This window comes from Ovis aries, chromosome 19, assembly GCF_016772045.2.
Source record: "Ovis aries strain OAR_USU_Benz2616 breed Rambouillet chromosome 19, ARS-UI_Ramb_v3.0, whole genome shotgun sequence".
NCBI classification, from domain to species: domain Eukaryota; kingdom Metazoa; phylum Chordata; class Mammalia; order Artiodactyla; family Bovidae; genus Ovis; species Ovis aries.
In genome coordinates this window covers 26,100,515-26,128,396 of record NC_056072.1, presented here as the reverse complement: position 1 = coordinate 26,128,396, position 27,882 = coordinate 26,100,515, and the positions used below count along the sequence as shown (strand labels likewise).

Here is a 27,882-nt window from a genome sequence, read left to right as displayed (position 1 = left end):
TCTTACTTTGTTTCAGGATATTCCAATTGTTGATTGAGAAAAAGTGCACAATGTAAGGGTTAAGTTTTATTTGGAGCAAAATGAGGACAGTGGCCTGGGAGACAAGATATTAGTTCCGAGAAACTGCTCTGAAGAGTTCAAGGGGAAGTTCAGTATATGTATGTGATTTTGGTGAAGATGGTACATGCAATCAAGTCCACATTTTTTGCAGAAGGTTATTGCTAGTCATGAAAAGCAGATGTCACCATTTATCATGTTAGTGCTTTTTTAGATATGAAGGGATGCAAAAATTGGGCTCATAAAATCTCCTGAAAGTATCTAACTATCTGAAGTCCTATTCTGCTAGTTTTTCCCAGAGCACAGAGTGCCTCATTTCTGATCTCTACGCTGAGGTGGCAAGCAGGGTGTGTTGGAGGTCAGTGGTCACAGCAGCTTGTGATTTAATCCTTATAGAGGCAGAAGGCAAGTACCAATTTTAAGTTGGCACAATGCATATAGTATTGTCTTTGGAGTCACAAAATAATATAAAGAAGATTTCTATAGTAGAGAGAATGTTCTTTGTACTTGGAAATATCCAACAAATGAATTAATGTTTTAATGAACTTAAACGTTTGTAAAACTGGCAGCGACACAGGTCCTAAGTATAATTTTTAGCCAGAGAAGTTTAAAATCTTTCAATTTTTTTTCCAATCATTTTTTCCTAAACAGAAATGAGCAGAAAGAAATATCTTGCCCAGGAAAAGCCTCATGGTCTTTAGGTGTTAGTTCTATAAATAGGACTTTATAATTTTGTTGCCTTAAAGACACACAAGATAAGACTCTTGGGTATAAGTTTTATTCAGCGACCTTACTGAGGACTATAGCCCTTAGGCAGCCACTCACTTAGCTATGAGAAAACTACTCTGAAGAGGTAGAGAAGAAGCAATCTCTCTCTCTCTCTCTCTCTCTCTCTCTCTATATATATATATATATATATATATATATACACATTACACACACACACACACATATATATATATATCTTGTGTGCACATAATTTCAGTTGTGTCTGACCACATGCAACCGCATGGACTGTAGCCTGCCAAGCTCTTCTGCCCACTGGATTTCTCAGGCAAGAATACCGGGATGAGTTACCATTTGCTTCTTCAGGGCGGCATCTTGACCCAGGGATTGAAACTGCGTCTCCTGTATTGGCAGGTGGATCTTTACCACTGTGCCACTTGGGATGCCCATGCATCAATCTAAGGGTCCGTCTATCCAAAACACAGAGTGAGTCATCAAGACAGTATGGTACTGGCACAAAGACAGACATATAGATCAATGGAACAAAATAGAAAGCCCAGAGATAAATCCACACATATGGACACCTTATCTTTGACAAAGGAGGCAAGAATATACAATGGAGTAAAGACAATCTCTTTAACAAGTGGTGCTGGGAAAACTGGTCAACCACTTGTAAAAGAATGAAACTAGATCACTTTCTAACACCGCACACAAAAATAAACTCAAAATGGATTAAAGATCTAAATGTAAGATCAGAAACTATAAAACTCCTAGAGGAGAACATAGGCAAAACACTCTCAGACATAAATCACAGCAGGATCCTCTATGATCCACCTCCCAGAATTCTGGAAATAAAAGCAAAATAAACAAATGGGATCTAATTAAAATTAACAACTAATCTCAAAAATATACAAGCAACTTCTGCAGCTCAACTCCAGAAAATAAACGACCCAATCAAAAATGGGCCAAAGAACTAAATAGACATTTCTCCAAAGAAGACATACGGATGGCTAACAAACACATGAAAAGATGCTCAACATCACTCATTATTAGAGAAATGCAAATCAAAACCACAATGAGGTACCACTTCACACCAGTCAGAATGGCTGCGATCCAAAAATTTGCAAGCAATAAATGCTGGAGAGGGTGTGGAGAAAAGGAACCCTCCTACACTGTTGGTGGAATGCAAACTAGTACAGCCACTATGGAGAACAGTGTGGAGATTCCTTAAAAAATTGCAAATAGAACTACCTTATGACCCAGCAATCCCACTGCTGGGCATACACACCGAGGAAACCAGAATTGAAAGAGACACATGTACCCCAATGTTCATCGCAGCACTGTTTATAATAGCCAGGACATGGAAACAACCTAGATGTCCATCAGCAGATGAATGGATAAGAAAGCTGAGGTACATATACACAATGGAGTATTACTCAGCCGTTAAAAAGAATTCATTTGAATCATGAGATGGATGAAACTGGAGCCGATTATACAGAGTGAAGTAAGCCAGAAAGAAAAACACCAATACAGTATACTAACACATATATATGGAATTTAGGAAGATGGCAATGACGACCCTGTATGCAAGACAGGGAAAGAGACACAGATGTGTATAACGGACTTTTGGACTCAGAGGAGAGGGAGAGGTGGGATGATTTGGGAGAATGACATTCTAACATGTATACTATCATGTGAATTGAATCGCCAGTCTATGTCTGACGCAGGATGCAGCATGCTTGGGGCTGGTGCATGGGGATGACCGAGGGAGGGGGGTTCATGTTTGGGATTGCATGTAAGAATTAAAGATTTTAAAATTTAAAAATAAAAAAAAATTAAAAAAAAAAAAAACACAGAGTGCCTCATCCTGTTTTTCATCCTGAATTCCTTTTGGTTGCACAGAAGGTGGGCAAAGGCAGTGGGATATGACTTAAACCTTGTGGAACTGTTTGGTAAACCCACATTCTTTGGTTCTTCTTTGTTCACAACTTGCCTTTTCACTCAACAGAATATCACAGATACATGATAGCATTTGTGTAAAAATAGATAAATTATACATTATTATATATGTTTCCACAGAAAAATATCTGGAAGTGGTCATACCTTAAGTGTTGGCTGGGGTGAGGAAGAAGAGATATGTGTAATCTTTTCATCTAATTATTATAATTACATATTATTTTAATATTTGTCATATTTAATAATTTTCTATAAAAATTTCATAAGGGTATATTTTTGTTATAAAAAAGGCAAAAACCAAAAACTTTAAAATGGTATATGATAATACCCACTGAATATAATTTAAAAAGTATTAATATTGGAATCAAATGGCATAAGATTATTTCACATTGTTAACATATGTGTTACAGAAGCCATATAACTCTACCACAGAAAGTTGTATCTAACTAGTTATAGTACGGATAAACAAGGTAATCAGTTGTGAATGATGTATAAGGTGATGATGTTTTCTTGTTCTTATTTCTTGTTCATGAAAAACTACAAGATAAAAAGGGGTTAGAGATCTAGGTCATCAGCCCAGGACGCTGCATTAATTCTTCTCGTAGGAGCAGAAAGGATTATCAGTCAACTTTGTCAGCTCTAATGCCATCTAATGTTTATAGTGCCATAATAAGAGTAATTGATAAACCGAAGGAAATTGCAAGCTTTTTATAAATTTCTCTTAAGTACCTCGGAATCATACTTTGAATTTTATGGCTTGAAGAATAGGATTGCTTTTTAGAACTTGTTTAGTGACCAGCTTTAAATTTCTAACATAACTAGGCATTTGTACATCTATTAGACTTTTGTAAAAAATACTTACACCTTTTTATAAACTTGAGTAAAGAAATCCCACTTTTGCAACCCCTAGACTGTGACAAGGCATAAATATTATTTCCTTACTGTGTCCCAGAACTCCCTGATCATAGTTGATTTGCTTCATTATATTGCACCTAAAAGTTTTGAATTGACAAGAATACTTTATGAACTACAAATTTAAAGAGAAAATAAGTTGAAAGTTATAGTATTACTATATGGTTTTCAGCATTTTTAACCAATAAATTGCCTTGGATGCTTTTGCCTCAGAGAATGGAAAAAGAAATGTGGGAGCAAAGCAGAAACGATGCAAACAATTAACAAGCGCTTGTGAGATGGCTGGATGGCATCAACAACTCAATGGACATGAGTAAGCTCCAGGAGTTGGTGATGGACAGGGAAGCCTGGTATACTGCAGTCCATGGGGTCGCAAAGAGTTGGACATGACTGAGCGACTGAACTGGGCTGAACTGAACTGTGAAATAGTATAGAGAGAAAATAAGCAAGATACCCCAAATTGTGGTCTAGTCATCTTCATCATCCAGTCTGTCCTCCCTGAATGACTTAGTAATGACTTGTCCATGTGCTTGACAGTCATTATCAATTATTAACAGCGATGACCCTCCCAATCAGTATCAGAACCTTAAGTGCTTTTTGAATATTAAAGGAAAAATAAGACCATACTCAAGTGCCAGTGGTTGGAATGTATTCTTTATACCTTTGAAAGAATCCAAGGTTAAGGTTAATGGTATATAACTTCTTCAGATTTATGAGTATCTGTTGAAAGTGCCTCTACATAGGAAGTTCATATCATATAATAATTTCTTGCTGTTTGCATCTTGACCCAATCCATTTTTTTTTCATCATTTTTGTAGATACTGATAGTTTCCAGGACTTAAAAGAAGATGAGGGTTTTCATTCTTCTCTCTCTCAATGTGGTTATCAGGTGCTTTGGGACATGGACAGTCTTAGGCGGAAGTTTCCCAGGGAAATAAATATTTATTAAGCATCAAATGTACACATGTGCTCATATATATGTGTGCTCACAAGCATGCATACCACATTCAGTTATACCCTCTACTCTGTCAGCTCAGTGGAGTCCTGGGCACTAAACTTTTCAAGGCATTGTGTTAGAATTCTGCAGGAAGGGTCCATAGAGGTGTTGAGTTGCTGTTCTAGTTGCTGTATTCAGCTACTCTCTAAATTGGAAAGAGGAAAAGACGGTCAATGCAGGAATGAGTAGGATTCTTAGCCAAGAGTACAGTGGACTTGTAGGCTGTAGGGCTTGCTTGATTTTTATATCCTGTTTATGTAGGGGTGCTTGTTTCTGGACAAATATTTCAAGTGAGTCCTTCTATATCTTGAACACTATTTGTTTTACCATGGAACACTCTTGTAACATTTTTCCTGGTGATGAACAAGCCATCTGATACTTAAAAAAATAAAGATAGCTGAAGCGCTTATAATGGCCAATTCTATATTTGATTAGAAATTGAGAAGAGTTTTGATTAAAACCTTTCAAATATTACCTAAACTATGCATGCATGCATGCTTAGTTGGTAAGTTGTGTCCGACTCTTTGCGACCCCTAGCCCGCCAGGCTCCTCTGTCCCTGAAATTTGCCAGACAAGAATATTGGAGGGGGTTGCCATTTTCTTCTCCAGGGGCTCTTCCTGACCCAGGGATTGAACCTGAACCTCCTGTATCGTAGGTAGATTCTTTATCACTGAGCCATCTGGGAAGATTATGGGTTAGAGGTGGCACTATGGTAAAGAACCCAGCTGCCAGTGCAGGAGTCAGGAGAGACTCCAGTTCAATCCCTGGGTCAGGAAGATCCCTTGGAAGGAGGGCATGGCAACCCACTCCAGTCTTCTTGCCTGGAGCATCCCATGGACAGAGGAACCTGGCAGGCTACAGCTTATGGGATTGCAAAGAGTCGGATACGACTGAAGCAAGTTAGCACACGCACATCATATCTATGCAACTCTAACATAGTTCATGTTGAAGTATTCTAAAGTAAATTTTAGAAAATGTAGTACTTCACTTCTGTTGACAATTGTCAGAACCACTAAAAGCTATGCAAATAGTTGGCCTCAAATAAACCCTGATAAAAATTAGTCATATTCATTGAAAGTTCTACTTCTGTTAGCAGTTGTTATTGAAACAAGCCTAGCAATGTTTACATCAATGTTTTACATATACAAATCCTTGCTTAGTTTAATGACTAGTTAGGAAAATTTAATTTCTGAGTTGTCTTTGAACGAACAACAAAAAAGATGTATTTAGAGTTTTATCAACATTGTACATTTATGCAGAATATATCCTTTTGTGAATGAGTGTATGAAATTCATTCATTCATTTATTTATAAATGTTTATTGAGTGTCTCCTATGGTTTTGACATGCAAAATAAGGATGGATAGGATCTGGCATGTACCCCAAGGTGTATAAAATCTCTTACAAATATGTGCATGAAGCAAGGGCAAAAATAACTTGAGAACCCTTATTTTAGTTTTATAAGTAGAGCATGCACATGAGAAACATTTCACTAATACAGAAAACTAAAAAAGGCTTATTAAAACCATCTAAAACCTATGTATGTTTTTAATAAATTTTCTTTTTTTAATTAATAATTTTTATAATATTGTATATAATTTATTCTTTAAAATTATAAATAAAAATTATAATTATACATGTCCCCCACCCCACATAACCCAGATGCCACCCTCATTTGGATGCAGTAGGCTAGAGGAACGCAAACTGGTTTGCTCTCTTGGGAACTGCTAATCTGGAGTACCTCTAGGAAGGAAGCTAATATAATGCTTTGTGTCACTAGAAGTCCCTAAACGGTTTGAAAAGTGGTGACACAAATTTATACATATGCAAAAATTCACTGAGCTGCACACCTAAGTTTTGTATACTTTAGAACATCTGTGTTATTCCTCAGTTTTTAAAAAGTTCACTAGGTGATTATCACTGTGTAAAAGCTTTATGAGAAATGGCTCAGTACATGAGTTACATGTTGGGGTATAAAATAGATCATTTTCTCCATCGCTGTAGTCAAGTGACCTTGAGATCTGGTTCTCTTTCTTTTTCTCCGTTTTGAAAGGATTTGAATTAGATATTGTCTCAGAATACTGCTTGGTAAGAATTTGGAGTTTATAGGTAAATAAAGGGAAAACAGACAGAAGATGTTAGGTTCAGTTCTACTCCTGTCAGTGTTCAAGCACAGTATTTTGCTCTTTAATCAAACAAATGGTATTATATTAATGATATTAGTTTATCCAACATAATTATTAATTAATGGTGACATTTTCCCAATAAAATCGACTCGCTCATAGTGAAAATCTACATTTCTGTCATCTCCTGCAGGGAGGGTGAATTATAACTCCAAACAATTCTTTTGTCTTGTCACTTCAGTGACATGAAACAGTTTGAATGGATTTAGCTGTAATGTACAATATTTCCTTTGTTTTCAGAGCAAAAAGCCCATTAACAGTTATTTCAGGATTACTGTGTTTATGACACTTGTAAATTGATTTATGGTATTAGCCAAGCATGTGAGTGAACAAAAGCCTTTTCATTTTCTTTGTGTTTATCCTTTCCCAGTTTCAAGGTGTTGAGTGATTCAGATCACACTTTAGGCTTATGGAAATATGCTGGACTTCCTCCCTATAAGACCTAATTTTGGAATGAAGGGAATCGTTTAGCTTGACAAGCACATAAAATGGAGTTGTGTAAAGGGGCACTTGAGGTCCTAGGGAAGTGAGGGTGACATCCACCCCATCCTGAAAATGTCAGATTGCTTTATATAAGACACTTTGTGTTACAAAGTGTCACTAATTCTCAAGCCCTTATTTTTGAAAAGAAAATGCAATTTACATAATTCTATGATATGACACCAAGCCAGACTATTACACAAATCTATTGAGTTATTTTTAAAGCTGTAATTTGGATACCAATGTCATAATATATCTCTTCCTGATGATTATAATAAAAGTTGCTGATCTATTTCAAGCTTCTTAGTTGAAAAATGTTATTTAATGATTTAGCATGCGTGAAGTTAATTCCGACCCCTAGAAATCATGGTGGCGGCAGCAACTTCATGCTGTTTCTCAGTAAAGAGGAATGTCAACACAGCACTTTTGGGGGCTGATTACCTTCTATGCCTTCTTTAGAAATGGCAGATGGACAGCCGCCGACATGGCTGCTTTGTGTAGCTGCTGCAGTAGAAATAAGGCTTTTAGAAACAGTGATCATGAGAGGTTTTTTTTGCTTTTGAAGCTGATTTATTATATTTTCTCTTTAGAAATTTGACCTGAGCATGTTTGTGAAAAATTAGTAACAGAAAATAGCAAGAATGTGAAAAATACCACCAAGATAAATTTTAGTATCTTGAACTAGCTGCCTTCTAAGCTGTTTTTGATCCGTTACCTCACTGGTCAGATTCTGGTTCATTTTAAAAGGAAGTAGGAATATCCGTATTTTGAGATGAAATTATATGAATTTGTGTTACATTATTTCCTTCAAGGAAGAAAGTGCTTATAATTCAGTAGGACCTCTGGAGAACAATAGTGTCAGAGGTTTTTGAGTAAACATGACACCATTACTGTTAAGTGTAAAAAACAAGTGGCTGTTAGGAATGATTATTATTCAGAATATATTAACAAAAGCAACAAGACATTTAATTTTAAAAAACTTGTGTTTGTCTTCAGTTTAGAAAGGTAGCATATAATAGTTCAGTGTAAAAATGTAATCTTGATTTATTCGATTCCTTTTTGCCTTTCTTATACTTCATTAATGGAATTTAAAGCAGACCCCAATAGAAACAATGCAGAATCAGTGAGTTAAGACTCAAAGCATGAAAGAAATACCAGAAGGCATCAAGTATTCTACTAACACCTAACTAGATTAAAATAAATACTATATTTGGGGTTTATATTTTCTTTAGTTGGACCATGACATTACAAACTCATAAAGCAATAAGAAACAAGCATTGTGTTATATTATATAATTGTTGTTCAGGATGTGTGGAATAGAGATACACTTACCCTCAAAGGGATTCCAAATTTTACGAATCTAGTTCAAACAGAAGAGGTCTGGATAGCATGGTAGCCTTAAAGGAACCTTCCTTCCTATTGTCTTTTGTTCTACAGGTAAGCAAGTGGAAGTTCTCAAGACTTTGTTTTGCCTTAAGGCATCTCTTTACTGCTATTGGAATACTTCAGGATAATCTCTGATTTCCATTGATTGAATAACCATTAAAAATGTCCTTATTGTGGAAATATTAAAATATACCTCAAAATAAAGAATTTCCATAGACATCTATTGCATGGCTTCCGCATTTATCAATACTTTATCGATTCTTTCCTTCTTTCTGCACTGTATCGGTTAGCCCTTTCTGCATTGCAACCATGCTAAAACAGATTGATTTCATACAATAAACATTTGTTATTGTTGCTTAGTCTACCGTTTGTTCCAGTATATAGAGGATGAAACATAAATATATATTTTTCTTTTACTCCTCTTGAGTGGGTCTCTGAAACAAAAGGCATATTAAATAAAGTTGCATGTTTCTGTTAATCTAAGTTTTATGTGATACGGGAGCCCTCAAAAAGAAATAAAGACCTGAACAAATGGTTATACCTGAGTTTTTTTCATGCTACATTTGAGAAAGAGCAGAAAGTTGTAGAAATGTTTTAGGAAAAAAAGGCATCTGAGCTAAGTGCAGTGACCTGCAGGAAACTTGGCAAGGTCTGTTTATTTCGGTTCTTGGCAGCATCCCTCCATCTTCAGAGATAAGGATGTTCCTTTTCCTCGTGGTAGAGGGAGGGCAGCTCTTACGTGAAGGTTTTATGAATTTGCTTCAGGGGAAGGTCAAAGAGTCCTTCAGGCCTTCCCATTCCTAAAATTCCTTCAGCTTAAAATAGTCAATACGTCAAAGTGCATGTTTAGGGGTAGGGTGTCCTGAACCCCAGGCAAGACACAAGCAGTTCTGCTGATCTTAACCAGTCTTGGACGGATACTGATCAGGCTGGCTGTTAGACGTGTGTCCAACTGGCAGGTCATCTTGGGGTGGCTCATTTAGGGTGGCTGTCCTTCCACATTGGTGGCTGGCTGGCTGTTGGCCAGGATTATAGAGGGTGATGGCAGAGATGTCACTCATCTTCCGGTAGGCTAGTGCAGTCTATACTGAGCAGAGTTCCAAAAGAGAGAATAAAACATGCATGAGTTCTTGAAGCCTCAACTCAGAGCTCACACTGTTGGTCAAAAGCTGACCAGATTGAAGAAGTGAAGAAATAAATGTAAAATCATCTGCCAAAGCATGTGGATGCATGAGAATGGAAGCTGTTTTGTTATTAATCTACCATGGTCCACCCACACCTAAAAACAAAAAACCTCTCCTATTTAGTAGAGTGTTTAAAATCTATTAATATTGTTTCACCAGTAAATACAGTCAGCACAAACAAGACTGGGAGCTGACTGTGGCTCAGATCATGAACTCCTTATTGACAAATTCAGACTTAAATTGAAGAAAGTAGGGGAAACCACAAGACCATTCAGGTATGACCTAAATCAAACCCCTTACAATTATACAGTGGAAGTAAAAAATGGATTCAAGGGATTAGATCTGATGGACAGAGTGCCTGAAGAACTATGTGCAGAGGTTTGTGACACTGTACAGGAGGAAGGGATCAAGACCATCGCCAAGAAAAGAAATGCAAAAAAGCAAAATGGCTCTCTGAGGAGGCCTTACAAATAGCAGAGAAAAGACGAGAAGAGAAAGGCAAAGGAGAAAAGGAAAGATATACCCATTTGAATGCAGAGTTCCAAAGAATAGCAAGGAGAGATAAGAAAGCCTTTCTCAGTGATCAGTGCAAAGAAATAGAGGAAAACAATAGAATGGGAAAGATTAGAGATCTTTTCAAGAAAATCAGAGATACCAAGGGAACATTTCATGCAAAGATGGGCACAATAAAGGACAGAAATGGTACAGACCTAACAGAAGCAGAAGATATTAAGAGAAGGTGGCAAAAATACACAGAACTGTACAAAAAGATCTTCATGACCCAGATAACCACAATGGTGTGATCACTCACCTAGAGCCAGATATCCTGGAATGTGAAGTCAAGTGGGCCTTAGGAAGCATCACTGTGAACAAAGCAAGTGGAGGTGATAGGTTCCAGTTGAGCTGTTTCAAATCCTAAAAGATGATGATGTGAAAGTGCTGCACTCAATATGCCAGCAAATGTGAACACTCAGCAGTGGCCACAGGACTGGAAAAGGTCAGTTTTCATTCCAATCCCAAAGAAAGGCAATGCCAAAGAATGCTCAAACTACTACACAATTGCACTCATCTCACATGTTAGCAAAGTAATGCTTGAAATTCTCCAAGCCAGGCTTCAACAGTACGTGAACCCTGAACTTCCAGGTGTTCAAGCTGGTTTTAGAATAGGCAGAGAAACCAGAGATCAAGTTGCCAATATCCATTGGATCACTGAAAATGCAAAAGAGTTCCAGAAAAACATCTGCATTATTGACTATGCCAAAGCCTTTGACTGTGTGGATCACAGCAAACTGTGGAAAATTCTTAGAGAGGAATACCAGATCACCTGACCTGCCTCCTGAGAAATCTGTATGCAGGTCAAGAAGCAACAGTTAGAACTGGACATGGAACAACAGACTGCATATTGTCACCCTGCTTATTTAACTTCTATGCAGAGTACATCATGCGAAATGCCAGGCTGGATGAAGCCCAAGCTGGGATCAAGGTTGCTGGGAGACTTATCAATAACCTCAGATATGCAGATGGCACCCCTCTTATGGCAGAAAATGAAGAAGAGCTAAAGAGCCTCTTGATGAAAGTGAAAGAGGAAAATGAAAACGTTGGCTTAAAACTCAGCATTCAGAAAGCTAAGATCATGGCATCTTGTCCCATCACTTCATGGCAAATGGATGGGGAAACAATGGAAACAGTGAGAGACTATTTTTTTGGGCTCTCAAATCACTGCAGATGGTGACTACAGCAATGAAATTAAAAGACACTTGCTCCTTGGATGGAAAGCCATGATCAGCATACTAAAAAGCAGAGATATTACTTGGCCTACAAATGTTGGTGTAGTCAAAGCTATGATTTTTCCAGTAGTCATGTATGGATGTAAAAGTTGGACTATAAAGAAAGTTGAGTGCCGAAGAATTGATCTGTGGTGTTGGAGAAGACTCTTGAGAGTCCCTTGGACTGCAAGGAGATCCAATCAGTCCATCCTCAAGGAGATCAATCCTGAGTATTCATTTGAAGGACTGATGCTGAAACTGAAACTCCAATACTTTGACCACCTGATTCATTTGAAAAGACCCTAATGCTAGGAAAGATTGAAGGTGGGAGGAGAAGGGAACGACAGAGGATGAGATTGTTGGATGGCATCACTGATTCAATGGACATGAGTTTGAGTAATCTCTGGGAGTTGGTGATGGACAAGGGAAGCCTGGGGTGCTGCAGAACATGGGGTCACTCAGAGTTGGACATGACTGAGCGACTGAACTGAATTAAATAGTGAAAAGTGTTTTAAGTCATTATGATTTTATTACTCTAATAGAAGCCCTACAAGTTATCTATACTCTGAATCAAAATATTATTACTAGAGGCTATATCCTAGTTACCACTAACAACAAAGTTACCATCAGTGTCACTAGTAGTAAATTGCATCTATTATCCTGTCATGTACGCTAGGGCTTCCCTCATAGCTCATTTGGTAAAGAATCTGCCAGCAATGCAGAAGGCCCCGGTTCGATTCCTGGATCCTCTGGAGAATGGATAGGCTACCCACTCCAGTGTTCTTGGGCTTCACTGGTGGTTCAGCTGGTAAAGACTGCCTGTAATGTGGCAGACCTGGGTTCGATCCCTGGGTTGGGAAGATTCCCCGGAGAAGGGAAAAGCTACCCACTCCAGTACTCTGGCCTTGAGAATTCCATGGGCTTTATAGTCCATGGGGTCACAAAGAGTCGGACATGACTGAGCAACTTTCACTCATGCACTCACTCACTCATGTATGCTAAACGTATATTACCTCACTTAACACTTGCTAAGGATGCTTACAGGGCGGCAACCCTTATATTCGTTTATAGAGGTGAATGGTAAAGGTTAAGTGAAGTGCCCATGGCTACATAATTAGTGAGTGATTGCTTTGAAGTCATGATAAACTGACTCCATTCTCCATGTTCTTATTTACTACATATTGCTCTCTTTTGTGGCTGGTTAGCAGGCTGCAGTATCTTGACATTTACTTACGGAGGCCAGGTGGAATGAAAAGGCTAAGCCACCTCTCCTCCAGTTCCTAAAGCAGAAAATGAATTTAAGTTAAGGGAGTAAGTTGTTCACAGATACACAGTGAAGCTGTGTTAAGAACATGAGACAGATCTATGGGTTCACTTTCTAATGTTGTTGATGCGTGTATGTTAGAGGCTGCTGTTTTGGAGAAGCAAAGACCTTCATTTTCTTATTGCTGTATTAGAAGCGTCTCATGTATGCGTGCCTATCCATGTTTCTGATTCTGTTGAAACCAATGTGTTCTTAGTTGTCATGCTAGTCATTCTAGAAAAGTTAAGGAAGTCAGGAAGGGTCAATTTAATAACAGTGAGACATCCATTTCCTTTTGAGTGAGATGTCATGAATATTTTGTTTCTTTCTGAGCAGGATCTAGTATGGCAGGAAGGTATAACCCAGTTGGTCCAGAGTCCTGAAAATTCGTTGGTTCTTTTTTGGATCTGAGTTAATGTCATTTAATCAGCTTTATGTACCTATGCCTCAAGAATAGTTTAGTATTTTTTTATTGTCTTAGTGTCAGCACCATCCTGTGTTGCAATAATGACTTTTATCTTGAGTTCTGATGTAAAGCGTTAAATTCATATTCTTTCAAAAATAATTTTTTTTTAAATTTATGGCTGTGCTGGGTTGTGGTTGCTGCATAGGCATTTCTCTAGATGCACAGAGCCAGGGCTGCTCTCCAGCTGCAGTGTGAAGGCTTCTCATTGCAGTGGCTTCTCCTGTGCAGGCCTCTCACTGTGGTGGCGCACAGGCTCTAGGGCATGCAGACTTCAGAAGCTGCAGCAGGTGGGCTCAGCAGTTGTGGCTCCTGGGCTCTCGAGCACAGCCACAATAATTGTGGTACCATGGCTTAGTTGCTCTGGGGCTTGTGGGATCTTCCCAGATCACAGATCAAACCTGCTGCTACTGCTGCTAAGTTGCTTCAGTCGTGTCTGTGCTACCCTGTAGACATAGACGGCAGCCCACCAGGCTCCCCTGTCCCTGGGATTCTCCAGGCAAGAACACTGGAGTGGGTTGCCATTTCCTTCTCTAATGCATGAAAGTGAAAAGTGAAAGTGAAGTCGCTCAGTCGGGTCGGACTCTGTGTGACCCCATAGACAGCAGCTCAACAGGCTCTGCCGTCCCTAGGATTCTCCAGGCAAGAACACTGGAGTGGGTTGCAATTTCCTTCTCCAATGCGTGAAAGTGAAAAGTGAAATTGAAGTTGCTCAGTCATGTCCGACTCTTCACGACCCCATGGACTGCAACCCACCAGGCTCCTCCGTCCATGGGATTTTCCAGGCAAGAGTACTGGAGTGGGATGCCATTGCTTTCTCCAATCAAACCTGTGTTGTCTTCATTGACAGGCGGATTCTTTACCATTGAGCCACCACAGATTCTCTAAATTTGTATTCTTTGAATAAAGGTAAATGAGAATGTGCTTTTATTGTTACTGTACTGTTGTAAAACCTAATTACTAAATAATATGCCCTTTTATGCCTTCTGACTGTGAGGTTATGACTGACTTTCCCTTTTAAGTATGAAAGCTGTTTGGCGCTGTCATCATCATCACATAATGGAGTGTTGCTTGCAGGGGTTCATATTTTAACTTCCAGTGACCTTTATGTAACACCCTCTTTACATATAAGTCTCAGGTAAATTGAAGCTAGTCCCTGCAGGTGATAAGGTCAGATATAAAACTAACCATTACCACTATTCTGGAAACTAAGGATGTCATCATTGTTTGTTATGGGGCTGAATTTATATGCTTATTTTAAGCTAGGGCTTCACTGTGGCATGCTTTTATGGGAGAGAATTTCTTGTATCAAGACCATGTGGTTAAAATCATTAAAATTACTAAAGTCATACAATCACTGTAGAACAATTCATATCTATGAGATATTTTACTATGGCAATTAGAGACAGTTGAGCTCACTAACCTAAATCAGTAATTAATTGAAATTAAGCCTGTTCTCACTTATTTGGCTGTCTAGTATTTTTATTCTCTAATTTAGGATAGGATGATAGATTAATCTGGAAATTTGGTCTCACAATAGCATTTGAAAGCCTCACCTTCTATAGATAGAGGACCGCTCAAATACATAAAATACCTTTAAATCAGCATTGACTATTGATGGAACAGAATATTAAATAATAAATTGCAGGTAAATGTTTATATATAACTATAAACAATGAATTTAGATTACCATTTTCACAGTACTTCAAGAGAAGGAAAAGGAAAATTCGAAGGTCAAGGAATTAACATTTTCATCTTACTTTTTTACCTTAGAAATAGCTAAATGATTCATTCTCTCTCTACAAATAATGTAGAACTGAGTTTTTGTCCTCAGGCAATGTTCTGCTTTTTATATAATGAAATCAATTTTTTCACATTTTATTTTGTTGACTGGGATAATTCATTTCACCAGGAAAATGGTGTCATTGAACATAATAACCTTTTTGAAAATAACTTTTAATTACCAACGTAAGTTATTTTTCATTTTAGGAAATATTCTGAACCGCGCAAGGGTAGTTTTTTTTTTCTTTTTTTTCCAATTTCTATTATACAAATGGGTCAAATGATATCAGACAAAGTAAAACTGGCATTACTCTAAGAACAAAGATTCATGACATTTTGTGGGGAGGTTGGGAGTATTTTCCTTCATGATCAATATAACTTTAGTCAAAATATAAATGTATTGTTGTCGTTTTAGACTTTCTGTTTTATAACAGTAACACAGTAGCATTAGTTACTACTTTGGATTTTACCTACTTGCATAAATGTGTGGAGAGCTCTAGTGCATAATATCCTGAGGTACAACTTGATGGGAATTTTTAAAAGTCAAGATATTTGAAGTTAAATATAAATTAAATTGCTTATCTGACTCTACTTACATTAATTTTTCTACTAGTTGTAATGAATAAATAAGTAAATTATTTTTACAGAAAAAATTAAGTACCTGGAAAAACTGATTATCACGTTTTAAAGCAAATTCATTTTTAGGGCTACATTATATCATTTGCAAGTTTCCTCTCCCATTTAATAGATTGCCTTTTCATTGTAGCAGTGGTTTCCTTTGCTGTGTAAAAGCTTTTAAATTTAATTAGGTCCCAATTGTTTAATTTTGCTTTTGTTTCCTTTCTTTTAAGAGACAGATCCAAAAAATTATTTTAACAATTTATGTCAGAGAATGTTCTGCTGATGTTTCCTTTTAGGAATTGCATAGTATCTGGTCTTACATTTAAGTCTTTAATCCATTTGAGTTTATTTTTATATATGAAAAAATATTATAAGTTCATTGTTTTACATATAGCTGTCCAGTATTCCCAGGACCACTTTTTGAGTATTCTTGCCTGCTTATCATATATTTTTTCCTTCTTCGTTGTAGATTAATTGACCTTAAGTGACTGGCTTTATTCTGGGCTTTCTATTTTGTTTCAGCGATCAGTGTGTTTGTTCCAGTACCATACTGGAATCTTCTTAAGATTGCTTTGGCTACTTGGGGTGTTTGTGTTTCCATACAAATTTTAAAATTATCTGTTCTAGTTCTGCAAAAATGCACTTGGTATTTTGATAGAGATTGCATCGAATCTGTATAGTGCCTTGGGTACTGTGGTTATTTTAACAATATTAATTCTCCTGATTCAAGAACACAATATATCTTTCCATTGGTTTGTTTCATTTTTAATTTCTTTCATCAATGTCTTAGTTTTCTGAGTAAGGTCTTTCACCTCCTGTTGTTGTTCAGTCTCTCAGTCATGTCCAACTGCTTCCCCATGGACTGTAGCCTGCAAGGCTCCTCTGTCCATGGAATTCTCCAGGCAAGAATACTGGAGTGGGTAGTCATCCCTTCCCCAGGTGATCTTCCCAGCTTAGGGATTGAACCAGAATCTCCTGCATTGCAGACAGATTCTTCACCATCTGGGCCACCACGGAAGACCATGTGATGGTCATATATGGCCTTTATTATGTCAGAAAAAGAATACAAAAAAGAACACAAATAACATATTGATGAGGATGTGGAAAAAGGGGAACCCTCATATACTGTTGGTAGGGATATAAATTGGTGCAAGCACTATGGAAAACAGTATGAAGATTTCTCAAAGAGATAAAAATAGAACTAGCATATGACCCAGCTTTCTGCTCCTTGGTATATATCTTTGAAAACCCCAAAAGACTAATTTGAAAAGACACATGCACTCCCAGCTTTCATTGCAGCACTGTATACAATTGCCAGGGTATGGAAGCAACCTAAGTATCCGTCAACAAATGAATGGATAAAGATGTGGTACACACACATACGCATACATACATCCATACATACACACAATGGACTACTCAGTCATAAAAAGAATGACATTTTGCCATTTGCAGTAATATTGATGGACTTGGAAGACATTAAAGTGACAAATACTGTATGATACCACTGATATGTGGAATCTAGAAAAACTACAACTTGTCAATAAAACAAAAGCAAGAAGCAAACACAGATATAGAGAACAAACTTATGGTTATCAGTGGATAGAGGAAAGTGGGGGAAATGGCAATCTAGGGGTAGGAGGATAAAAGGGTTATTAAGGGATTACATGAAATTATGTGTGAAAAACTTTTAAAAATTGGAAATCACTGTAGAAGTTAAAGAATCATTCATTCAATAAAACAATTCAGGTCAGTTCAGTTGCTCAGTCACATCCAACTATTTGTAACCCCATGGACTACAGCACTTCAGGCTTCCCTGTCCATCACCAACTCCTGGAGCATATTCAAACTCATGTTCATTGAGTCGGTGATGCCATCCAACCGTCTCATCCTCTGTTGTCCCCTTCTCCTCCCACCTTCAATCTTTCACAGCATCAGAGTCTTTTCCAGTGAGTCAGTTCTTTGCATCAGGTGGCCAAAGTATTGGAGTTTCAGCTTTAGCATCAGTCCTTCCAGTTAACACCCATGACTGATCCCCTTTAGGATGGACTGGTTGGATCTCCCTGCAGTCCAAGGGACTCACAAGAGTCTTCTCCAACACCACAGTTCAAAAGCATCAGTTCTTCGATGCTCAGCTTTCTTTATAGTCCAACTCTCACATCCATACATGACTACTGGAAAAACCATAGCCTTAACTAGATGGACCTTTATTGGCAAAGTAATATCTCAGCTTTTTAAAATGCTGTCTAGGTTGGTCATAACTTTTCTTCCAAGGAACAAGCATCTTTTAATTTCATGGCTGCAGTCACCATCTACAGTGATTTTGTAGCCCAGGAAAATAGTCTGTTGTGGTTTCCATTGTTTCTCCATCTGTTTGCCATGAAATGATGGGAACAGATGCCATGATCTTAGTTTTTTAAATGTTGTATTTTAAGCCTGCTCTTTCACTTTTATCAAGAAGCTCTTCATTTCCTCTTAGCTTTCTGCCATTAGGGTGGTATCATCTGCATATCTGAGGCTATTGATATTTCTTCTGGCAATTTTGATTCCAGCTTGTGTTTCATCCAGCCCAGCAGTTTGCATGATGTACTCTGCATATAAGTTAAATAAACAAGTTGACAGTATACAGCCTTGACATACTCCTTTCTGAATTTGGAACCAGTCCATTGTTCCATGTCTGATTCTAGCTGTTGCTTCTTGACCTGCATACAGATTTCTCAGGAGACCGGTCAGGTGGTCTGGTATTCCCATCTCTTTCAGAATTTTGCACAGGTTGTTGTGATCCACACAGTCAAAGGCTTTGGTATAATCAACAGAAGTAGATGTTTTTCTGGAACTCTCTTGCTTTTTCAGTGATGCAACAGATGTTGGCAATTTGATCTCTGGTTCTTCTGCCTTTTCTAAATCCACCTTGAACATCTGGAAGTTCAGGGTTCATGTACTGTTGAAGCCTGGCTTGGAGAATTTTGAGCATTACTTTGCTAGTGTGTGAGATGAGTGCAGTCATGCGGTAGGTTGAACATTCTTTGGCATTGCCTTTCTTAGGGATTGGAATGAAAACCGACCTTTTCCAGTCCTGTGGCCACTGCTGAGTGTTCACATTTGCTGACATATCAAGTGCAGCACTTTCACAGCATCATCTTTCAGGATTTGAAATACCTCAACTGGAATTCCATCACTAGCTTTGTTCATAGTGATGCTTCCTAGGACCCACTTGTCTTCACATTCCAGGATGTCTGGCTCTAGGTGAGTGGTCACACCATTGTGGTTATCTGGGTCATGAAGATCTTTTTGTACAGTTCTTCTGTGTATTCTTGCCACCTTTTTTTTTTTTTTGCCACCTCTTCTTAATATCTTCTGCTTCTGTTAGGTCCATACTGTTTCTGTCCTTTGTTGTGCCCATCTTTGCATGAAGTGTTCCCTTGACCTCTCTAGTTTTCTTAAAGAGATCTCTAGTCTTTCACATTTTACTGTTTTCCTCTATTTCTTTGCATTGATCCCTGAGGAAGGCTTTCTTATCTCTCCTTGCTGTTCTTTGGAACTCTACATTCAAATGCTTATATCTTTCCTTTCCTCTTCTGCCTTTCACTTCTCCTCTTTTCTCTGCTATTTGTAAGGCCTCCTCAGACAACCATTTTGCCTTTTTGCATTCCTCTTTCTTGGGGATGGCTTTGTCACTACCTCCTGTACAGTGTCAAGAACCTCCATCCATAGTTTTTCAGGTAGTCTGTCTACCAAATCTTATCCCTTGAATCTATTTGTCACTTCTACTGTATAATCATAAGGGATTTGATTTAGGTCATCCCTGAATGGTCTAGTGGTATCATAAAACAGTACATTATTATAAACTATTAAATAATAATATATATTATAAATATTATACAATAAAATTAATATAGAACAGTAAAGTATAATAAAACAGTGCATGAGAAATAATGTTTGAATATGTATTATCATGTTTCAGAATAAAAACAAAATCAAGAAGGTAAGGAGAAATTTATATTTTACCCTTAATATATTTCTGTCAACATGGAATGAATAAACTTTCTGCTGAAGTGGAAATTAACTGATGCGCTTATGTTTTCTTGAGGCAAGTCTAGATTCATGAATTTTAGTTGTAGTGGCTGGTCCTTATCCATTCATTCTTCCTTATTCCTTTCCCTGTATCCTGCTATTTACTTTCTATTAGTGTGATAATTCTGAACATGAAAAGTTATTTTGCCAGGGAAATAAAATATTAAATTTCTGACAGTGAACAACTCAAATGAGGTTAAATGCTTAAAATAAAGATTGAAAAAGAGTCACCTTTTGAAAGAAATTACCTAACTGAAGTTACTCTCAAAGCCACTGACATTCATTAGAGTGTACTAGAGTACTTTCCAAGTAAAATTTCCTCTGATCAAAAAAAAAAAAAATTATGGGAGTAGTTTATGGTTTACCATATCAACTGTCCTTTATTTTAAATACAAAGAGGAAAAACTTACATTTGTATGCAGTTATTTGAGAACAGTCTGATAAAGAGGTAATTATTGCCAACAGAAAAGTATATTCAACTTCTGTTGACCATTTACAGTACATGAGCTTAGGGAATGTGTTACTGTTTTGTTTGTTTGTTTCCAGGTTTGTTTGTAACCAGCTTCCGATCAAAAGTAAGAAAAGACATTACAATTTTCCTTCTTTCTGGGCTGCCTCCTTCCTGAAGAGCAATGGAGGTATTGTTAAGTGGAAGAGGATTAATCACATCTCTAATTTTCTTCCTGTTAAAATTCTCAACAGCTGTTGATATACCACTTTCAGGTAAAGTGACAATATTCAATATCTACTTTGGAAGTCCATATTTGCATTTTGATTTTCAAGTTGAATAATTATATATTGAACATATGATTTTTCTGCCATATTTCTACCAGTCTTATAGCAATTTACATGGAATTCATGTTCTCCTTTTAAATTTTTCAGAAGGCTTATACTTGGCTGCTTGCTATAATCAGTTATTTTGCAGCTCAGGCTTTTATACTTGTAGGCAAACTTGGCACATAACAAGAAATATAACCTATAGATCAGGTGGTATTTTACCATGTAAGGTAATCTGCAATATTAGCAACAGTTATTTCTTTTAGGTGTTTGATTAGTTTATTTTAGAGAGAGTTGTGACTCAGAAGTTAATGGAATTCAACCAATCAGGACAGAAGAGGAACTGAATGAACTTTGTATTGTTTCTCACAATAATTATTCAAGAATGAAAATAATTAGAAAAATATTGAAAATGCATTTTCATAGTACACAACTAAAAGTGTAATATAATAATACCTCTGCAAATTTAAAGCATTCTATGGAGTGAATTCATATCAAAATGTTAGTCATTTTGGGGGTATATGTCTTAGCATATGTTGGTATCAATAAAAATGGATGCAAACCTTTAACCATTATAAATCAACTTGAACAAGTTATAGTAACTAGAAGTTGAGAAATAGTGTACCTGGAAAAACAGTTTATGTAATAATGTATCAAGTATTTAAAGTACAGTTTAGGAGAATTTCTCTTGTTTATAAGCACTTGGGATTATTTACGTATTTTTATGCATAAAGTTCAAGTATTGATCCCTACTGTCTTCTTTTATATCTAATTTGGAGAGTCATAAAATAAGATATATTGATCATTATAATCTTAGCATGGGAAATATTCTTTGCAGATCTTGTAAACTTCAAAGGATTAGTCTTGACCTCAGACCTGTTGTACAGATGTACAAATTTAAAGCTCTGTTTTATTCAAAGTGAAAATCTGTTAGCCTACACATCATATATATTGGCCTATATGTACAAACACTGGTTAAAAACCTGAAATGATACATCTTTAGTTGATTCTTTGGGTTTGAATATGCAGTGCCAAATTAAGAGCAAGGTTCTTAGTGATCCTTATGGAAAAGAGGTTAATAATTACATTTTCTTCCCAGTAGTGCCAAAGATGTACTGGGATTCCTGATTCAGATTTCTGAGCAGAGACTATACATTTTCCTTCCATCTTTTCTCATTTAGTTCATCAGTGGTGATAGGAAATGTTGTATTAGTACATAAGACACATTTTTTAAAATTTCTGGTTGTCTCAGTTACTTATGCATTTTCATGCTGTAATGTCCTTAGACAACAATTGTTATAAAATATTAATGACATGTTTTCAGAACATCTGAAAATTACCCATTTATTTCAGTACTCTAGAGCTCTCATTGGCAAATGAAGTAAGGCAGGTATTCAGTTTGAATGTCAATGAGTCTGGTGTCTCTGTAATTGGCCTAATTATGGAGGAAAAGATTTATAATGTAGAATATATATTCTTATAAACACCCAAAGGTTATTAGCTTCATTCCCTGAATAATTAGTTATGGCTGAGACTTTACAACCTTAGCAAATTTAACAAAGAATAATGTTCTAATAAACAAGTTGTTCACAAGTTACTAGCTGATATCTTAGGGACCGTTGCTATTGTGCATCACTCCTCATCAGTTATAACTGTAATAACATTTAAATAATAGGAATTTGCAATATGCTCAAGACCTGCTCTACACAGAAAGAGGTGGTAGTCAGAACCAAGTAAATGTCAGTGAAGATTTGAATGTTTTCCACGTGTTATTAAAGTGTTTATAAATGTCCAGTTAGAGAATCCTGAACTTGGGCTAATGCCGCTAAAGTGGTAAAATTCCATTATCAGATTCATTAGGAAAAAGTAAAGAATTTTAGAATTGGAAATGGCTGAGTTGTTATACTAGGCTGGCCATTGGTGTTCAAAATGTGATTCATGGACCACTCAGAGTCACAGAGATTTGTTCAGGCAGTCCATTGATCAAATGTTTCATAATAATACCAAGATGTCACTTTTTACTTTTCCACCATGTTGATGTTCCACTGTGCACTGATGTTGCAAAAGCAATGGTGCTAAACAGGCACTTGCCCAGCATAGATCAAGGCATTGGCACCAAACTTATGGAATTCCCAGGACCATATACTTACACTAAAATGACAACAACAAAAAATCTTAAAAACCACCAAAAAGTAAAGTTTTGCTTAAGACTGTCCTCGTTGAAACAGTTAAGTGTTATTGATTTTATTAAATCTTCATCCTTGAGTACATTCTTCTTAATATTCTGTAGGATGAATTTGGAAATAAATATAAAATAATTCTGCTATGTAACAAAGTACTATGACAGTCTGTCTTCCTTGATTGTGTCATTATGTGAGTGCCAAGCCAGATATCATTTTTATTGATAGAAAAAATGGATTACTTTGATGGATATTTTCCCCAAAATGAACCATGGGAGCTTGTCACTTCAACAGAAATAACTGATAAAATATATATTGTCAGTGATAAAATATGAGTGTTTAGGCACATATTGGAATTGTGGAAAGCTTGTATCGTCTGTGAGACTGACAGCATCTCCACATTTAAGGCATTTCTAAGATCAGCGATATTAACAAATGTGAAATTTTAATATTGTGTAATGACATGTGTCAGTATTTGGAAGATTTATATAACTCAGTTAACTGATAGTTTTTCCAGATGAATATTACATGTCACAAAAACATGCATGATTTAAAAAGCACCCGTGGATAAAACATTTTAATATGACAGAATATGAAAATATATCCACAGGGTTTCCGATTTCATATTGCAAGAAACCTTTAAGAAATTATGCTTGGTGAGTTTTGGGGTACTATCCAAAAACAGTGCCCACAGAAATCAGAAAGTGAAAGTCTCTCAGTCATGTCTGACGCTGAGGTCCCATGGAATGTAGTCCATGGAATTCTCCAGGCCAGAATACTGGAGTGGGTAACCTTTCCCTTCTCCATGGGATCTTCCCAACTCAGGGATCGAACCCCAGTCTCCTGCGTTGCAGGCGGATTCTTTACCAGCCGAGCCACAAGGGAAGCCCACAAAAATCAGAAAGAACTATAAAATATCTCAGCCTTTTTTTAGGTACACATCTATGTAAGGTTGGCTCTTCTTCATTTATTGCAACGAAACATAACATATGGAATACAGAGGTAGATAGAATCCAGCCGTTGTCCATTAAGATATTAGAGATTTGTAATAATGTAAAACAATGCCACTTTTCTAACTACATTCGGTATTTTTGATAAAATGTTGTTTAATGAATAATAGGATTGTTTTAAGTGAATAAATATTTAGAAGATTTTTCACTTTTAATTCTAATATGGTAAATATTGTTAAATACAACCTACCATTACAAAACCACTTGAAGATATAATATTTACGAATGCAAAGGGATCCAATGACCAAAAAGTCTGTTTACTTGGCTCGAGTCTCTAATTTTACAAATGGGAAAAGTAGAGTGTGGCTCTGGGCCTGGCTTAGGGTCACAGAGTTTGGGGCCTCTTTGTATCCACTGTGGAATACCACCTGTGTGTGTCGCACAGAAAATGCTTTCTCAGAGCCTATTTGCCAAAGTCAAATTTCAGCTACTGAACCATTTATACTTTCTTAGGAATTCAGTCCTGTTTTCTTACAGAGCTTGTTACAAATGTACTAAAATTGTAGTTTCTTCCTTTGAAAGCTCTTGAATGCTCTATGACAGATTTTTAACGTATATCATGATTGGTGTCTTGTTTTAAAACTTAATCCAAGTTTGAAACTTCAGCATTAGGACGTTTATTTTATGGTCATAATGCTCAGAAATGCCATCCCTCTGCCTGAATTGGTGAGATACAAAGCTATCCTCTACTTTTTAAATTTGTCTGGAGGGTATTTAACATGCCAAAATGAAAAAAAAAATCGTCACAAGATGAAGGAATATCGGAATTTGAGGAATCCTCTTTAAAGAAACTATTCTATATTAGCTATCATTTTCATCCTAATGATCATTAGTGTTAAATTCTGTAAGGAGGAGAATACCCTCAAGTTCCCAAGGTGGCAAAATGTATTTAAAAATTATAAATTGGAAGTGACAAATGAAAATCAAGCTCAGGGGAAATATAACAATAAATGGAAATAAAACTAAAGTGGAGGGGGTTATTTTGTGGTAATAATTAGCAAAATGTTTCATCATTTTAAAACGCTGTTATTCATTCATGGCATGACTGTGGGAAACTGCTATACTCATAGGTTGTTTGTGGTAAATATCCTCTTAGACATGTTTATATTTATCCAGGGTCATTACCATTAGTATCCATGCCTAGAAATTTATCACAGGTAACTAATTCAATAAAGGAAAAATCGATATACTTAAGGAATGAAGAAATAGTCTAATTTCCAAAAATAAAATTATTAGGTAAGTTATCAAATATGGTCAGTGACCAAACATTGTCAATTGTCAATGACCAAACCAAGTAAAAATGCATAAACACATCAACATAGATGAAATGCCAATATAAGTGGATGTTTTAAAATTACATTGTTACATGATTGTGGGTTTATAAAAAATATGACAACATAAATAGATGCAGTGAAGTATATTCCCTAGAGCTAACTACATTTTGCAAAGGGGAAGTCAGATTTGTTCTCTGGTTGTACTTACTAATATAGAAAGTGTGTTGAAATTATTTTTGTTGTAGCTAAACTAACTTCAACCAGTTTTTGGAGAGCACATTATTTAAATACTTATTTTAATATTTAGTTCAACAGGTTCCAACAATTGTGAAGCAGTCAACAGTGCAAGTTGCCTTTCCTTTTGATGAGTATTTTCAAATTGAATGTGTAGCTAAAGGAAATCCAGAACCAAAGTGAGTATTTTTTTCAAACTAAGTAGTTGTTTAAAATTACACAATCCTTTATAGTGAATTTTATTCTAATCTTTATAAGCTTGCTAAACTGCTAAGTCACTTAAATCTACACATTATTGAAAGTAAAAATTTCCAAGTGAATGATAGCTATGTCTATAAAAACAAAGCTTGGTTATTTTATGCATGTTCTTTTGCCAGCTAAAATTACTTTTATCATAAATCATCTTATGTTAAATTTTTAGCATAGGCTTTGGCATTGTGGAAACATGCACCGATTATTTATGAGTGAACAAGCTAGATAGATAACAGAAAATACTTTATTCTATTTATTGAAAGGTGGCATTTATTAAATGAAAGTTAATATATTTATAAATGTTATTCTATACATATTTATTATTGCATGTCTTAATTGTGACACATATATTCAGTGAATAGGTTGTTACTTGATATTTTTAACTTTGTTATAAAGATGTTAACTCAGATGGCAAAATAAAAATGACATGGTATATTTTATCTAGTATTTTATTATTAATGAAAATTGTTACTATAGGTAATTATAATCTCTGAAAGTTTCTTCTAAGTACCTACTAGTTTGGAGAGAAAGAACTGTGTGAGTACTGAAATTGAAGAGGAAAAGATACGAAGAGAATTCAAGATTTTAAAGTTCTAAATGATTCTAGAATGATAAGCAAACCTACAGACTTTCATTGATTTACCTGATCATTTTGTATCCATTAAAGATGAAAGAATGGAAATTAATTATTTTAAATTGTTTAAAATGTGAATAACATTTTTATGGCCTGATAATTTGATATTTTAAAAATTATTAGTGAATCATTAGCATTCTTAATTGTCATTTTTCTGTCTTTTACCAACTATAATATAATTCATATATGTGAATATGGATAAATTATAATGGAATAAAGGAGAATGTATTAATCACTGCAAATATGGATCAATCAATATTATTATATATAAATATTGGTTAACTTGATTATATCAAGAGATACACCATACAATCATGGGAGATGATTAATGATGAGTTATATTTATCATGTCAATATCCAGTATCAAGTTTAATTATGAACTACTAATTCAGAAAATGAATAGAGTACCTGCTATTAGCATTATTTATTCTTCTCAAGTCATATCTAATATAGTTATGTAAGAATTTTTTAACGACTCTAGATACGGAAAGAATATTTAATACTACATTATTATTATCTTTATTAGATAATTGATATTCTATCTGAAAACTCAATAAAATTCAATGGACAAAAATAAAATTTTATGCATATGAAATAAGTGGTCAATTTTTCTTTTTTTAAAGGTATAGTTAAATACCTTATTATATAAAACAGAAAATAAGTAGAAAACAAGAAGGGAAAAAATCCCATCATGATAGTAAAAGGAACAAATCCAGAAATTCCATTTGTTAGTAACAGCAATATCACTGAAAGTGATAGCAAAAACTACGTAGCATCAATTATGTAGCATGTATACTGGGTAGCCGGTTTAGAGAAACCTTGAATGAATGAAAAGCTGCAGCATGGCACAAATTAGAAGTGTTTCATTTTGAATATATAGAGTTATCCTAGTCAAGGTATTAGAATTTTAAAGAAAAGATTCTATATGTTATTTGCACCTAAAACCAAAAAGATATGAAAGATGCAGAGAGAAAAGAAGTAAGAGAAGTTGTCAGGAGACAGGCATGCTCCTAAGAAAATTGTGTCTCATAAGATTTTGCTATTCTTTTTGAACAAGCGTCAGACTGTGTTCCTGGAGCATATTCAAATTGGTGTGCATTACTAATATATAAAATAGAATCTAATTGGGAAGTCACTGTATATCTATTATATTTTTACAGATTAAAAAAAAACAAAACTTTTTATAACCATGTCCATAGAATGGATACTGTTACATATGGGAGTGGGAATTGTCTGTTTTTTCTGGAATATAATTCTTCAGTGCTTATCAAAAATGATGAAATATTTTTTATATTATGGGTTTATCAATCTGACTTGTAAGGAATTACCATAATAAAATATTTGTACCACCCAAAATAAATATGTAGAGTTTTTGTAACAATATTGTTCATAAAAGAGAAAAAGTAAAAATGGTTAGATAAATTAATTAGGAGCCATAAGACAGAAGATAATGTCATAAAATTATCTTTAGAGCATTGCAATAATTGGAAAACCTTAAATGGAAAAATCATACATTCACTGTGGTCTCAATTATGTTATAAATATGTCTAAAAATATTGATAGATTATGTAACCCAGTTTGATAATAATTGCTTGTGTGTTTTTGAATTTTGAGTGAGCTCTCCTCAAATAT

General features: G+C 35.8%; 1 protein-coding gene across 40 annotated transcripts in view; it reads left to right on the top strand.

Moving 5' to 3' along the window:
* Positions 1 to 27,882, top strand: part of CHL1 (cell adhesion molecule L1 like) — a 229,243-nt gene that overhangs the window by 113,950 nt on the left and 87,411 nt on the right. For 32 of the 40 annotated variants that reach the window (XM_060402878.1, XM_060402858.1, XM_060402885.1 and 29 more), the window contains 2 exons: positions 20,436 to 20,612; positions 25,438 to 25,543. In XM_060402878.1, coding sequence (XP_060258861.1) covers positions 20,522 to 20,612; positions 25,438 to 25,543 — 197 coding nt within the window. In that variant the 5' untranslated portion in view covers positions 20,436 to 20,521. Of the gene's footprint in view, positions 1 to 18,860; positions 19,062 to 20,435; positions 20,613 to 25,437; positions 25,544 to 27,882 lie in introns of all 40 variants that reach the window. The other 8 variants (XM_060402864.1, XM_060402876.1, XM_060402854.1 and 5 more) reach the window with 1 other exon arrangement.